Source organism: Atta cephalotes, assembly GCF_000143395.1.
Source record: "Atta cephalotes unplaced genomic scaffold scaffold00005, whole genome shotgun sequence".
Lineage (NCBI taxonomy): Eukaryota > Metazoa > Arthropoda > Insecta > Hymenoptera > Formicidae > Atta > Atta cephalotes.
Genome location: NW_012130069.1, coordinates 8,644,093 through 8,659,358, shown reverse-complemented (window position 1 = coordinate 8,659,358; position 15,266 = coordinate 8,644,093). Strand labels below are relative to the sequence as shown.

General features: G+C 27.4%; 3 protein-coding genes across 3 annotated transcripts; all 3 read right to left on the bottom strand.

Annotated features, from left to right (window-relative positions):
- Nucleotides 1-3,850: 3,850 nt before the first annotated feature.
- LOC105626652 (odorant receptor 82a-like) lies at nt 3,851-5,790 on the bottom strand. Its single transcript, XM_012207946.1, has 6 exons — nt 5,534-5,790; nt 5,006-5,354; nt 4,595-4,825; nt 4,412-4,525; nt 3,985-4,140; nt 3,851-3,901 (listed from the first exon to the last, which is right to left on the bottom strand). Exons 1-6 carry the CDS (start codon nt 5,788-5,790, stop codon nt 3,851-3,853), a joined length of 1,158 nt encoding a protein of 385 aa, XP_012063336.1.
- A 3,349-nt stretch (nt 5,791-9,139) lies between these two features.
- On the bottom strand, nt 9,140-9,913 carry LOC105626478. Its single transcript, XM_012207778.1, has 3 exons — nt 9,857-9,913; nt 9,270-9,425; nt 9,140-9,190 (listed from the first exon to the last, which is right to left on the bottom strand). Exons 1-3 carry the CDS (start codon nt 9,911-9,913, stop codon nt 9,140-9,142), a joined length of 264 nt encoding a protein of 87 aa, XP_012063168.1.
- A 2,542-nt stretch (nt 9,914-12,455) lies between these two features.
- LOC105626651 (odorant receptor 82a-like) lies at nt 12,456-14,582 on the bottom strand. The gene is made up of 6 exons (XM_012207945.1): nt 14,326-14,582; nt 13,465-13,819; nt 13,104-13,334; nt 12,922-13,035; nt 12,586-12,741; nt 12,456-12,506 (listed from the first exon to the last, which is right to left on the bottom strand). The coding sequence occupies exons 1-6, from the start codon at nt 14,580-14,582 to the stop codon at nt 12,456-12,458; spliced, it is 1,164 nt and encodes a 387-aa protein (XP_012063335.1).
- Between the last annotated feature and the right edge of the window lie 684 nt (nt 14,583-15,266).

Below are 15,266 nucleotides of genomic sequence, written 5' to 3'. Positions count from 1 at the left end.
ATATATATATATATATATATATATATATATATATATATATATATATATATATATATATATATATATATATATATATATATATATATATATATATACTTACTTACTTACTTACTTACTCTCTCTCTCTCTCTCTCTCTCTCTCTCTCTCTCTCTCTCTCTCTCTCTCTCTCTCTCTCTCTCTCTCTCTCTCTCTCTCTCTCTCTCTCAACACTTATAATAATCATCTTCAATGTTATTTCTGTCGAATCAGATGTTAAAACGAAGAGTCTTACCTTCGGTTCCATCGCAAAAAAAATAATTTAAGAAAAGCGGACGTATTCGCCAGGGCGAGACCCAGACAATCCGTTAAAATTGAAAGATTGCTTGTATCAAAATGCGTAACAATGTATGAATATTGAAAATATTGATATAACCCTAGCATTGTCATATACATAGACCAATATAAATTCGGATAAGCCGAATCCGGCCACATGCCAATTAAACGAAGACCAAACTCGACCAAACGACTAATAGTGCTTGTACGTTTCATCGCTTTTTCAGAAGTATTAAATGGTAAAAGTATACAGTCACGTCATGCGTAAAAATAGCATACACAGACGTTGTATGCTTCACGTAATAACGGCAGAAGTATAATACTGAATAACTATAACAAAGACGATGAAGCGCAAGTAGCAACGATCAATTGTAATTACACCTCATCGCATTAATTCCTGGAAGCTTGAGAGTATTAAAAGCGAAAACGATGACGATGCTCGTTCTGAAGTTCCCCTTCTGAGGTAACGAATAATTTAGTAGTTGCATGATAGCACATAATTATTTTAAAAATAAATTTCTAGCTTCTAAATGTTCTAGCTTCTAATGTTGATTTCAGTTGTATCTAATAAAAAAGATTATAAAAACGTCAATGTTTGTAAAACATAAATACAAGAAAAAAGAGAAAAACAAAGAAGTTATTGTAGTAAAATATCTGATAAAATATTGTTATAAAATATCTGAGAAGCGATTAATGTTGCTATTTTTTGCCCTTTATTTATGTATTACCTAACATTTTGTTCCATTTCGCAGAATGTTTTCTTTTACAGCCAGAAGTGCTGTCAGAACAATGACGATAGAGAAGTTAAAGAAAAGTGAGTTTGCCAGCATGCAATGTAAAAACGGCAGCAATTGTAAACGACGCAAATTATAATATTTAGTTATAAATATATAGTTATAAATATAATAGCATTTACAATACAATATATAGCATTTGTAATATAAAACAAAAGGAGATAACAAAAATTAGGTAATAGAAACAAAACCTTGTTTTTAAACAAAAATTTTCTAAAGATATATATATGAAAGGAAATTTTATTATAGTGTTGTTAAAACGTTTATTTGTATGCAATTTCTTTTTTAACTATCTAACAACTTTTTTTAACTAAAAAATAAACTGTAAATAAAAAATTTATATAGTAAAAGTAAACCATAATAAGTAAACCAATAAGACATAGTTATTCGATAAATTTATTAAGAATAATTTATACTTAAATGTCTCAAAATTTGCAAGAAATAAATAATAGTAACGACTCACTATTGATAAAACTATTTAGGTTGAGAAATTCCAATCATTAAAAATTTCTCTAATTTTAATTGCATTTAATGTTAATTCGATGTCGAATCGATCCATTGATTCGATGTCGATTCCATTATTATTTCTCATTTAGAATAAGATAAGAATAAAATTATCAAAAACTAAGAAACCAATCAACATTACTTACAATTAAAATCACTAGTGCCACACATTACCAACATATTCTACAGAACTTGTATCAATGCAACAAATTCTCTACATTTTTCAATAAAGTAATAAATTTTTGAATCCTTTGGTAACAAGTAGAAATGTGCTGAGATTGTTATTTTTAAATTTTAACTAAGTCTTATTGCATAATCTCACATAAAATATCTATACAAACTGTATACAATAATATTTAATTATTTAAAATAATACTTTATCTTAATATTATATTAATTCAAACAGGTCGTATTGTATTTATGTTAATTATTTTTAATGGATTATTGATAAATAAACATTCAAATAACCATTGAAATTTTACAATTTCTTCGAATAACATTATATTACATTATAAAAAAAAATTTTTACGAAATTTCAACAAATATTTGTTTAGATAGTATCAATGGAACTAATTGCTTACAGAAAATAAATATTTATTCGATTTTTGATACCTATTTAAAGAATTTTTTTCAGTGTATATTTGTTAATAACAAATAATGGATTATTTATCGAACTAACTAAATTTAAGAAGCTATCAGCGAATCATAAAAAAATTGTCTAATTAATAAACAAAACATTCAAAAATTAATGTTCATTAATTGAATCAAATGCTCGTTAAATGACAAAAAAAGCAACGAAAGCATACATACTGAATGTTATATTAACAAAACGGATCAATAATGCCATCACGATCATTGTAGACTTTTATACGAATCATTAATAACAATAAAATTATATTAAAGTATAATTATATTAACACTAGATATAAATACTTTCTGCTTTTATCATTTTCATAAAAGAACGCATTTTACCGACAATTCTATATCAGAACAAGGAGCTTAAGAAAAGCGCCATACCCCAGAATAAGACGAAGATTGTCTGGGCCAAAAATTGTTTAAATCAAAATATGCAAATATAAATGCATCTTGATAATATTGCACTATTGAATTATTGTCATACAGATGAATCATTCAAGCTTCAGATAAGTCAGTCACATACAGATAAAACAAAGGTCAATCTTGGCTAAGAATCAACGTTATCATTTTCTTAAAAATAACAAACAACAAAACCGTCACAACACGCATAAAAAGTACATCATATGCTTTGCGTGATGACGGCAAAGTAATACTGAATAATAACTATAGTATAGATGATGAAGAGCAGATCGTAATGATCTGAAGTGTAATTGTACTCATTGCATTAATTTTTGAAAGTTCACAGATATTAAAAACATAAAACAACGATTATGTTCTTTTTCCTTCTGAGACAGAACGGTTCAAAAGTTGTAATAATATAAATTGTTTTAAAAATAAATTTCTAGCTTGGCTAAAAAAAGTTTTAACTTTAGATATATCCAACAGAAAAAGAATCGAAAGAAGAAATGAAAACGTTAATCTTTGCGAGATTTTTAAATGTAAAAGTAAAAGAAAAATAGATAATTTATTATAGTAGTATATATCTGACATATAGTAAAATATCTGGCATATCTGCGAGAAGCGACTTTACTGTCATTTTGAGTTTTTTACTTATACGTATATTAATTCATATTTTGTTCCGCTTACAGATTTTTCCATAGGTGATTTCGATAATGACGATAAAGAAACAAGAAAAGAAAGATGAAATTATCAGTATATGATGTAAAAACATAAGTAATTGTCAAAAGCGTAAATTGTATTTAATGATAAATGTACAACATTAATATGAAGAAAAGGAGAAACAGATATTGGATAATTAAAATAAGATTTTATTTTTATAAAATTAAAATTATCTATAAAGATATATTTAATAATTACAGAAAACAAATGTTACGTATATTATTATTAACATACATATTCACATATCTTTTCTTCTCCAAATACGTAATAGTTTTTATAACTTTAAGAAAGAAATATACTTCATATTTAATTAATTGTCATTAATAAAGCACAATTTTACAAAATCGTAAAAAATTATCATTACTAAAATGATTTTATATGACTGCTAATTTGTGCAACCTTATTCAATCAAGAATAATGATGACTAACTATTAATGAAACTATTCAGGCTGAGATGTTCTAATTGTCTAATACCTTTCTAATTTTAATACATTGCATTTAATACTGATATATAGGAGACAGAAGCCTTTACAATCTAAAAAAAAATTATTCACAATTCATAAAATTATGTAAGGAATTATATTAAATAAAAATTTCATTTACAACATAATATCTTACACTTGTGAATCCTTCTAAAGTCAAATCCATAAATCTTCCTGCAGTGATTGTCAATCGCTTTTGACATCTTAATATCATAAACAGTATAATACGACTGTCGCTTGGCGGCATATTGTACCAAAGTGCCTCGTACGCTGAATTGCTAATCGATTTGCTCTGGAAATAGGATGAAAGTTAAAATATTCAGAGTAACGTTTAAAATGTTTACAACGTTCCAAGTATTAATAAACTTAAAAATACTTTTTGATGTAGATTTCCATTCAAATATCTTTAAAAAAAAAATAGTTTAAAAAATTAAAATTACATAATATATTAATACAAATTACATAATATATAGTCAAATAATGTTTGATGCAACATAAATAAAAAAATTCATCAATAATGTATATCTGAAACACTAAAAAATAGTAAAAATATTTTTACGTACTTTGGCACTTAAAAATTCTCCTGCAAAACAATATACAAAAACCTCTAGCATTATCGCAAAGTAATAGCTCACTGATTTAATTAAATTTGTTGTATCTTCACCGCTACTAACGACCTGCAATAAAATATGAAAAGAACATCATTACCTAATACGAAATGTGAAGAAATGATGAATATTACTCACAATTATAATCACAAAACCAGTGCAACACATAACCAACGTATTCCACAAAACTTGCATCAGTGCAATGTAGGTATACAAATTTTCGATACTTTCTGATAAAGTAATAATCTTTTGATGCTTGCAGATAAGATTTTTGATAACAGGTAGAAATGTACTGTGATCGTATTTTTTGTTAGAAATTTCAAATAAGTCTTGTTGCATAATATCGATCTGACCACTCACATGAAGTATCTATAAATATTTTATAAATAAATACGAGTTACCGAATAAATAATCCATATAAATTATATAAAGTAATATCTAATTATCCAAAGTAATATGTAGTTTCAATATTAATTTGAACAGATCGCATCGGACTGTTAACAGATATCATACAAATATTTTAATTTACAAATCGCATAATATACTTACCAATGCAACAAGTAATGCGTTTATTAAATTAACCACAGAAGCTATCACCAAATCATAAAGAAATTGTCCAATTAAAAAACATTCGAAAATCGGAGATTTGCTGACATCGAAAGGAAATTCCATTTTTATAGGAAGTTCTCGAGAACTATTGCCAAATTGATCATCCATCGACTGAAGCAAATGCTCACCAATTGATAAAAAGAAAGCAGAGAAAGCATAAATACTAAACGATACATTAGCAAAACGGCGCGATAGATCTGCCATGCTCACCATCGTGGATTTGTACGAATCATTAATAACATACTCACTCCAATCTTCATCTATCGCCTTCAAAATATAATAAAATACCCTGCAAGACATATTCCTTCATGTATAATGTAATCAAAAAATTATTTATATATGATTTCATTCAAAGTGTAAAAATATATTTTTCATCCACATATTCGCCGTGTCAAAATTATACAATCAACGTAATTTTATTAGATATAGATATATTCTACATCATTTTAGCAAAAGAACACATCTTACCGACGATTCCACCATAAAACGAGAAGCTTGAGAAAGGCGAGGCTATATCCTAAAGTAAGACTAAGACAGTCCATGAGAAGCCAAAGATCGTTCAAGTCAAAGTGTACAAATATATACGTATATTGATAATATTGCACTATGGCTACTGTTGTCATGTAACTAAACCAATAAAAATTCGGATAAGCCGAATCCGGCCACATGCCGATGAAACGGAGGCCGATCTCAATTGAGAAGCTAATAGTATTTGCACGCTTCATTGTTCTTTGTTAATCGACGTACATTAAATTAGTAACAAACGGAGACATTAATGCGTAAAAAACACCTGCATATTGTCCAATGTGTTTCACGTAATGACTAAACCGTTAAATAATCGCAGTTGAAAGACCACAAGGAACTCTGAATCAATTGTAATTATATTTCGAATGTTCTCATTGCATTATGTAATGTAAGCTTATAGCTGTACCGATTGGAAAAAAATATGATAATGTCCACTTCTTCTGAATTAGTGAACACTTTAGTATAGTGTACAACGGGTAATTACTTTGAAACTGCATTTCTATCTCGAGAGACAGTTTTATGTCCATCTATATCCATAAAAAAAAAAATGCGCAAAGTCTTGACGTCTACCGAACACAATCAAAAGATGAAAAACAACAATTTATTATTGCTATTAAATGTGATCGTAGACCAATCTCACTAATTCCATTTTTCCCCTCATGTATTCTGCTTCTAGTAAAAAAAAGACCTCTAAAGGACAGTGGAGAAAATAACAAACTTTGTCGACGTATTCTTCTATATTAAAAGTCTCGAGAAAAAGCTATGATGTAGAAATGTAAGTTATTTCGACTATATTAACTGCACCGCTTTCATTACTGATTTTCAAAAAGATATTGAATCTCCATAAAAGAAAAAGGATTGATGCCGAAGTTTTTTGATAAATTTTTTTACAATACCGATAACAAGTTAGAAGACACAAGTATTATGTCTAATTTATTATTAAAAGACTAAAAGAGAGCAATAGCAAATAATTCTGTTTATAAATGCAAAACAAAAAATGTTATAATACACAAATACATGTATGCCACATATATGCGCAAAAAGTTTTATATTTCCGAAATTATAAAAGAAATTAGATGTACGGAAGATAATTACAAAAATAAAATATAAAAAAAACATACATATATATATTAGTTTAATAATTATTATGTATTTATATTGATAAAAAAAGAAGCATAAATCGAGAAATCAGTGAGTACTGAGCTGGAATTTGAAAAAAAATTATAAATGTATAATACTACAAACATGGATAAAGCTTTGATGTTATTATAAAGTGCGTTATCGTACACTTTCTTTTTTAAATCTCAAATATTTAATAATAATACATTAAAAGTTAAAACAAAAAATTGAGACAAAAGTATTAACATTTTACACAAATGTTTGAAGTAGACTATATAGTTACCATAGAAAAATAATTATTCACTAAATTCATAAAAGATAATTTATATTAAAGTAATCTTATATCTTCTCTTGTAACTTATTTAATGTTGTTTGGCTAAAAATAACAATTACCTAATGAAATTATTGTAGCTAAAGCAACATTGAATATACATAGCAACTGCCAGAAGTCATTCTGAACTTAACACATTTAATATAGATATATAAGCATAAAAAGCACACTTAAACGTTGTATGCTTTGCATGATGAAGACAAAGTATAATTCCGTAATAACTGAATAACAACCATAACATAGACAATGAAGCAAATCATAACGATCAATTGTAATTATACTCATCGCATTAATTCTTGAAAAGTCACTGGTATTGAAAGCAAAAATAGTGATGATGTTCTTTTTCTTTCTGAAACAGAATAATTCAGACGTTGTATGATGTATACAATTGTTTTAAAAATGAATTCTAACTTAGCTAAAAAAAAATTTTGATTTCAATTACATCCAACAGAAAAAGAAGAAATGAAAACGTTAATCTTTGCAAGATTTTTAAATGCAATGTGAAAGAGCAAAATAGAGCATTTATTATACTGAAATATCTGACACATCCAAGAAGCGTCTGATTTTACTATCATTTTTTGCCATTTAAATATTATTTCATGTTTTGTTCCGCTTACGTGTTTTTCTATAGCCAAAAGTAATTTTGATAAAGATGTTAAAGAAATAAGATAAGAAAAATGAAATTGCCAGCATGCGATATAAGAACATAAATAATCGTTGAAGACATAAATTGTATTTAATAATAAATATACAGCACTTTAATATAAAAAAAAAGGAGAAATAGATATTGAATAATTAAAATAAAATCTTATTTTTATAAAGTAAAAATTGTCTAAAGATATATTTAATAATAATAGAAAACAAATGTTACGTATATTATTGTTAAAATTCATATATTCGCATATCTTTTTTTCTTGTAAATACCTAACTGTTTTTATTCAAGTAAGCTTCTTCGTATTCAATTAATTGTCATTAATAAAATATAATTTTATGAAATCGTAAAAAATAATTTTATTATAATGACTTTATATGACTTTACTGGTAATTTGAGCAATTTCATTCAATCACTAATAATGATGACTAACTACTATATGGCGGAAAGTTGTCAATACTGACATACCACTAAAACGACATCCCTTTCTTTCTCAGAAACTAATTACTGCACTTTATTAATACTACTAATAAATACTACTAATAAAATATTACTAATAAAAACATGATTTTAGTTAATTAAAAAAATGTAAACGTAATTCATATATTTATGGCTTGTTTCTACGAAATCAGCTAAAACTGAATTCTATGGATACATAAAAAATAAATAAATAAAATTCTTACAATTTTCTTTTGTAAATCGCATAATTTAAATAATAGTGACTATATTATTAATAATATTACGTTGTTTTAAATTTTTGTAATTTCTCAAATCAATTTTATTTATATTATTTTCTTTCTTTTTTCATAATGTGGTTTTAAATATAAAATTAATGTGCAGTGTAAATCGGCACACCCGTCTCTGTGAAAAAATCATGAGCTAACTTAATCTTTATAATGTTATTTTATAATGTCAAATAACTCTATCGGAATTGAAAGCAATAGTACATATATGGGAAAACCCTTGAAAAACTATTGCGTTACATATTTGCATCTTGCAGAACAGCATAAAATAAATACATATAATTCACATAATATAATACACATAAAAAATGTTTTATATCAAAGTGAAAAGATTTTGGAAAATCTTATATACATTCACTTGTATATTTTATAATGAAGAGATTTTTGTAAAAACAAAAAAAGAATTTGAATGTATGGAATAAACTATATTATTGCCCACTGTATCAATTTTGGAGTCAATTTTATTCAGTTTATTTTTGCTTATTTTATGAAAAAATTAAATATTACAAAATTACAAACGGAACATATATACAAACTGCTTATATTATCTAATAGAAGACATTTTTTAGTTTGTATTTGTGTATTTAAAGTTTTATTTTTACCTTTTGTTTAAGAAACATTTTTTTAAAAACAAAGTATGTCGATCTTCCTCTAATGAAACTATTTAAGACTGAAATGTTCTAATTGTCTAACACTTTATGATTTTAATACATCGCATTTAATACTGATATATAAGAGACAGAAGCCTTTACAATCTAAAAAAAGATTATTCACATTGATAAAATTATATAAGAAATTATATTAAATAAAAATTTCATTTACATAAAATCTTACACTTGTGAATCCTTCTAAAGTCAAATCTATAAATCTTCCTGCAGTGATTGTCAATCGTTTCTGGCATCTTAATATCATAAACAGTATAATGCGACTATCGCATGACGGCATATTGTACCAAAGTACCTCGTACATTGCGTTGCTAATCAATTTGCTCTGGAAATAAATGAAATGTAAAATGTTCAAAGTAATGCTGAAAATGTTTAAAATGTTTCCGAATAATAATAAACATAAAAATATTTTTTGTTGAAGTCGATTTCCATATTTCAATACTTCTAATAGTAAAAATAGTTCTAAAATACGAAATACAGTTAATTATCACCGATATAACATCGTTTGACACATAAATAAAAAATTCATAATGTATATCTAAAATATTTAAAAAATAATAAAAATATTTTTACATACTTTAGCACTTAAAAATTCTCCTGCAAAGCAATATACAAAAACCTCTAGTATTATTGTAATGTAATAGCTCACTGATTTGATCAAATTTGTTATATCTTCGCCACTACGAACGATCTACAATGAGATAAGAAAAGAATGCCAAGAATCTAAAATGTGAAGAAATGATCAACATTACTCACAATTATAATTACAAAACCAGTGCAACACATAACCAATGTATTCCACAGAACTTGCATTAGTGCAATGTAGGTATATAAATTTTCAATATTTTCTGATAAACTAATAATCTTTTGATGATTGCAAATAAAACTTTTGATAACGGGTAGAAACGTATTGCGATCGTATTTTTTGTTAGAAATTTCAAATAAATCTTGTTGCATAATATCGATCTGACCACTCACATGAAGTATCTATAAATATATAGATAAATTTATATGAGTTACGAAATAAATAATCCATATAAGTTATATAAAATAATATCTAATTATCCAAAGTAATACATAGTATGTCAATATTAATTTGAACTGGTCGGACTGATCGGTCAGATAACAGATCTATCATACAAATATTTTAATACAAATATTTCTTCAAATTTCATTGTATACTTACCAATGCAACAAGTAATGCATTTATTAAATTAACTACACAAGCTATTACCAAATCATAGAGAAATTGTCCAATTAAAAAACATTCGAAAATCGGTGATCTGCTAACGTCGAAAGGAAATTTCATTTTTATAGGAAGTTCTCGAGAACTATTGCCGAATTGATCGTCCATCGACTGAAGCAAATGCTCGCCGATTGATAGAGAAAAAGCAGAGAAGGCATAAATACTGAACGATACATTTGCAAAACGGCGCGACAGATCTGCCATGCTCATCATCGTGGATTTGTACGAATCATTAACAACATACTCTCTCCAATCTTCATTTATCGCCTTTACAATATAATGAAATATCCTGTAGGACGTATTTCTTCATGTGTAATGTAATCACAAAAATTATTATTCATACATGATTTTAAGGATTCAAGGTACAACATATATTTTTCATCCACATATTCGCGTGTCAAAATTATACAACCAACATAATTTTATTAGATATAGATATATTCTACATCATTTTAGCAAAAGAACACATCTTACCGACGATTCCACCATAGAACAAGTAATTTGAGAAAGGCGAGGCTGTATGCTAGAGTAAGGCTGAGACAGTCCATGAGAAGCCAAAGATCATTCAAGTCAAAATGTACAAATATATATGTATATTGATAATATTGCACTATGGCTATTGTTGTCATGTAGCTAAACCAATAAAGATTCGGATAAGCCGAATCCGGCCACATACCGATGAAACGGAGGCCGATCTCAACTGACAGGCTAATAGTATTTGCACGCTTCATTGCTCTTTGATAACCGACGTACATTAAATAGTCAACAATAATACGGGGATATTAGTGCGTAAAAAAACACTTGCATGTTATCCAATGTGCTTCACGTAATGGCTAAACCGTTAAATAATCGCAGTTGAAAGACCGCAAGGAATTCTGAACGTGAATCAATTGTAATTATATTTTGAACGTTCTCATTGCATTATCTAATGCAAGCTTATAGCTTATACCGATTGGGAAAAAAATATGATAATGTCTACTTCTTCTGAATTAGTGAACACTTTAGTATAGTGTACAATAACGGGTAATTACTTTGAAACTACGTTCTGTCTCAAGAGACAGTTTTATGTCTATCTATATCCATCAAAAAAAAAATGCGCAAGGCTACCGAACGAAAAAAATGAAAAACAACAATTTATTATTGCTATTAAATGTGATCATAATACCGATCTCACTAATTTCGTTTTTTCCCTCATATATTGCGCTTCTAGTAAAAGCGAAGACCTCTAAAGTTACAACAGTGGAGAAAATAACAAACTTTGTCGGCGTATTCTTCTATATTAAAAGTCTCGAAAAAAGGCTAGTATGTAGAAATGTAAGTTATTTTTATTATTATATACTGCATTGCTTTCATTACTGATTTTCAAAAAGACATTGATTTTCCATAAGAGAAAAAGGATTGATATCAAAGTTCTTTGATACATTTTTTTACAATACTGATAACAAATTAGAAGACATAAATATTGTGTTCAATTTGTTAAAAGACTAAAAGAGAGCAATAGCAAATAATTCTGTTTATAAATGCAAAACAAAAACGTTATAATACACAAATACATGTATGCCACAGATATGCGCAAAAAGTTTTATATTTCCGATAAAAGAAATTAGATGTATGGAAGATAATTACAAAAGTAAAATATAATCGTACATACATATATATTATTTTAATAATTATTATATTTTTATACTAATAAAAAAAAGAAACTTAAATCGTGAAATCAGTGAGTACAGCTATAATTTGGAAAAAAAATTTATAAACATATAATATTGTAAATGTGTAATATTGTAAAAACGTGGATAAACTTTTGGTGATATTATAAAGTGCATTATCGTATCTTCTTTTTTTAAATCTGAAATATTTAGTAACAATATAAAAATTAAAAACAAAAAATTGATATAAAGGAATTAACATTTCATAGATATGTTTAAAATAGATATATAGTTACCATAGAAAAATAATTCATTGAATTCATAACAAATAACTTATACTGAAGTAATCTTACATCTTCTTATATAATGTTGTTTGACCAAGAATAACAATGATAAAATTATTGCAGCTGAAGCAATATTGAATATACATACATAGCAACTGACAGACGTCATTCTGAACTTAATACATCGCATTTAATATAGATACATAAGAAGCTGATGCCTTCATAATCTAGAAAGTTGTAAAAATAAATTAGAAATGAATAATACAGCATGTCAAAAAATGTAACATTTATAATGTTACATCTTACGTTCGTAAATCCTTCCAAAGTTAAATCTACAACTTTTCCGGCAGTGATCGTCAATCGTTTTTGCGATCTTAATATCATAAATAATAAAATACGGCTATTTGTCGGTGGCATATTATACCAAAGTGACTCATACACCGCATCGCTAATTGACCTACTCTAAAAATAGGATAAATGCAATTTGAGATATTGAGATACAATAGACAAATAATCGACAATTTTTATAACGTTTTTCATGAGTCAAACATACATATTTTTTAATATTTGCTAATAAAAATGAACTTTTTAATTTAATAAAAAAAAATAAGAAAGTTTTTATATATGAAATTCTTCACAAACCTTAGCGCTCAAAAATTCTCCGGCAAAGCAGAGAATAAAAACTTCTAGAGTGATTGCAATATAAAAACTCACAGATTTGATTGAAGTTGTTGCATTAGCGTTGGTACCAATGGTCTGCAATAGAACAACGAAGAATTATTCTTCATTGAAAGTGCAGAATAACATTCACAGCCATTACTCACGATTATAATCACAAAACCAGTGCAGCAGATGACCAAAGTATTCCATAAAAGTTGCATTAATGCAATATAAGTATATAAGTTTTCGACATTTTCTGACAAAGTAATAATCTTTTGGTGTTTATAAATAAGGCCTTTAATAACAATTAACGATAAACTGGAATCGTATTTGCTGTTAGAAATTTTGTTTATATCTTGTTGTATAATGTCAATCTGTCCGCTTACATGAAGTATCTATAAATCGGAACAATTAAAACGTCAAATCACATGCAGGATACTATTATAATTGTAAGCAATAAAAATAGATAAAGAATAAATACTATTGTAAGACGTACATAAAAATAGTTTCGAAAAGGAAACTCACCAATGAAACGAGTAACGCATTCATCATACCAACTATAGAAGCCAACACTAATTCATAAAGGAATTGCCCGATTAAAAAACATTCGAAAATAGGAGATTCACTGACATCGAAAGGGAATTCCATCTTTATAGGAAGTTCCCGAGAATTATTGTCAACTCCACTGACGTCGCCCATCGATTGAAGCAAGTGCTCGCCAATTGAAAGGAAAAAGGCAGCTAAGGCGTTGATACTAATCATTACGTTTGTGCAGCGATGCGACAGATCCGATACGCTCATCATCGTGGATTTATACGAATTATTGATAACGCACTCTTTCCAATCTTCATTCATCGCTTTTACAATATAATAAAATGTCCTGCAGGAAGCAGCTTATATATCGAGTATTGTACATATTATTAAATTTCTTCAAAGAAAGTGACAAAAGGAATATTTAAATACACATTTGATTTTATTTAGATCGAACATGGATCGGTTTATATTCCGTCCTTATTACAAAGTTATCCTATAATATTTTAAGACGTTGATATTACTTTGTATTCAGTAATAGTTCATTCTTATTTTAAGACTGTCTTAAGTAATCTAAAAATGCAACTAAGCTCTGATTGGTTCATGACATCTTAAGATTACGTATGGATCTTAAATATAAGATGACTATGAATACCGGCCAATAATTGGTTTATGACATCTTAAGACGATCTTAAATTTACGACTATAAATAACTGACTATAAATACCAGCAGTGGTACTAATGATAAATTTGATTTTCATTTCGTCGAAATTATTCATTAATAAGAGACGTAGCCTATTGTCGAAATCGCTATTATTTGTTTTTAGTTACATCTACTAATAAAATACGTCTTACCGGCGATTCCACCATAAAACAAAGAGCTTGAGAAAGGCGAGAGTGTATGCCAGAGTAAGACTGAGACAATCCATGAGGAGCGAAATATCACTCAGATCAAAATGCGTAAAAACATATGTATACTGATAATATTGCACTATCACCATCGTCGCCATATAAAACAACCAATAAAGAGTTGCATAGGCCGAATCCGGCCACATACCGATGAAACGGAGGCCAATTTCGACTGGGCGACTGATGGTACTTGTGCGCTTCATCGTTCCACAACAATCACTGTAGGTTACGAACTGATGGCTATCGAAATGTCAATGCACCGTAGCGAATGCAAACTTAGGCTAGTAAAATGCGCAATAAAAACGTCGCTCTCCGAATAATCATGGAGAAAGACGATAAAGCGCAAGTCCTCCCTCGATCAATCGTAATTGTACGCCGACTATTCAAATCCATTATTTCTTGAAAGCTTATAAGTACATCGAATGAAAAACAAAACGCATCTACTTTTCCCGCTAAAATAGCTCATGTAATATTTCTTAATAATTGCCGAAGAGATAAAACCTTTTAAATGCGAAGATATAATCATTTCTACAATTCTACCTCTACATCCGACAAAAAAGTATGCTATTACGAAAAAAAAAAACATTAATATCTATAGGCAGAAAATAAAGATAATAATGAAAAAGGAAAGTGGAGAAAGAATTTGATATTGAATACGCATGAAAACTAGATTATTCTCGATTTTATAATAGCATAGTAGCATTTTGTAAATGAGTGATAGCATCACTTCTCTTTTTCACATATAAATAAAATCATATTATTCAAAAATTAGACCTTTACAGAGTATATGATTAAATACAAAATATTTTTTGTGAAATTTCTTTGTACTAATATATATGTATATAATTATATATATATATATATATATATATATATATATATATATA

Excerpts from the sequence above, each read along its gene's own strand:
- LOC105626652 (XM_012207946.1), bottom strand. The coding sequence starts at position 5,790 with ATGAAGCGTGCAAATACTATTAGCTTCTCAATTGAGATCGGCCTCCGT. Across the intron at positions 4,526-4,594 it reads CTGGTTTTGTGATTATAATT|GTCGTTAGTAGCGGTGAAGA; the intron begins GTGAGTAATATT and ends ATTTTATTGCAG. Across the intron at positions 3,902-3,984 it reads CTTTAGAAGGATTCACAAGT|ATTGTAAAGGCTTCTGTCTC; the intron begins GTAAGATATTAT and ends ATTTTTTTTTAG.
- LOC105626651 (XM_012207945.1), bottom strand. The coding sequence starts at position 14,582 with ATGAAGCGCACAAGTACCATCAGTCGCCCAGTCGAAATTGGCCTCCGT. Across the intron at positions 13,335-13,464 it reads ATGCGTTACTCGTTTCATTG|ATACTTCATGTAAGCGGACA; the intron begins GTGAGTTTCCTT and ends TCCGATTTATAG. Across the intron at positions 12,507-12,585 it reads CTTTGGAAGGATTTACGAAC|ATTATGAAGGCATCAGCTTC; the intron begins GTAAGATGTAAC and ends ACAACTTTCTAG.
- LOC105626478 (XM_012207778.1), bottom strand. The coding sequence starts at position 9,913 with ATGCAAGTTCTGTGGAATACATTGGTTATGTGTTGCACTGGTTTTGTA. Across the intron at positions 9,426-9,856 it reads CTGGTTTTGTAATTATAATT|AGCAAATTGATTAGCAACGC; the intron begins GTGAGTAATGTT and ends ATTTATTTCCAG. Across the intron at positions 9,191-9,269 it reads CTTTAGAAGGATTCACAAGT|ATTGTAAAGGCTTCTGTCTC; the intron begins GTAAGATTTTAT and ends ATCTTTTTTTAG.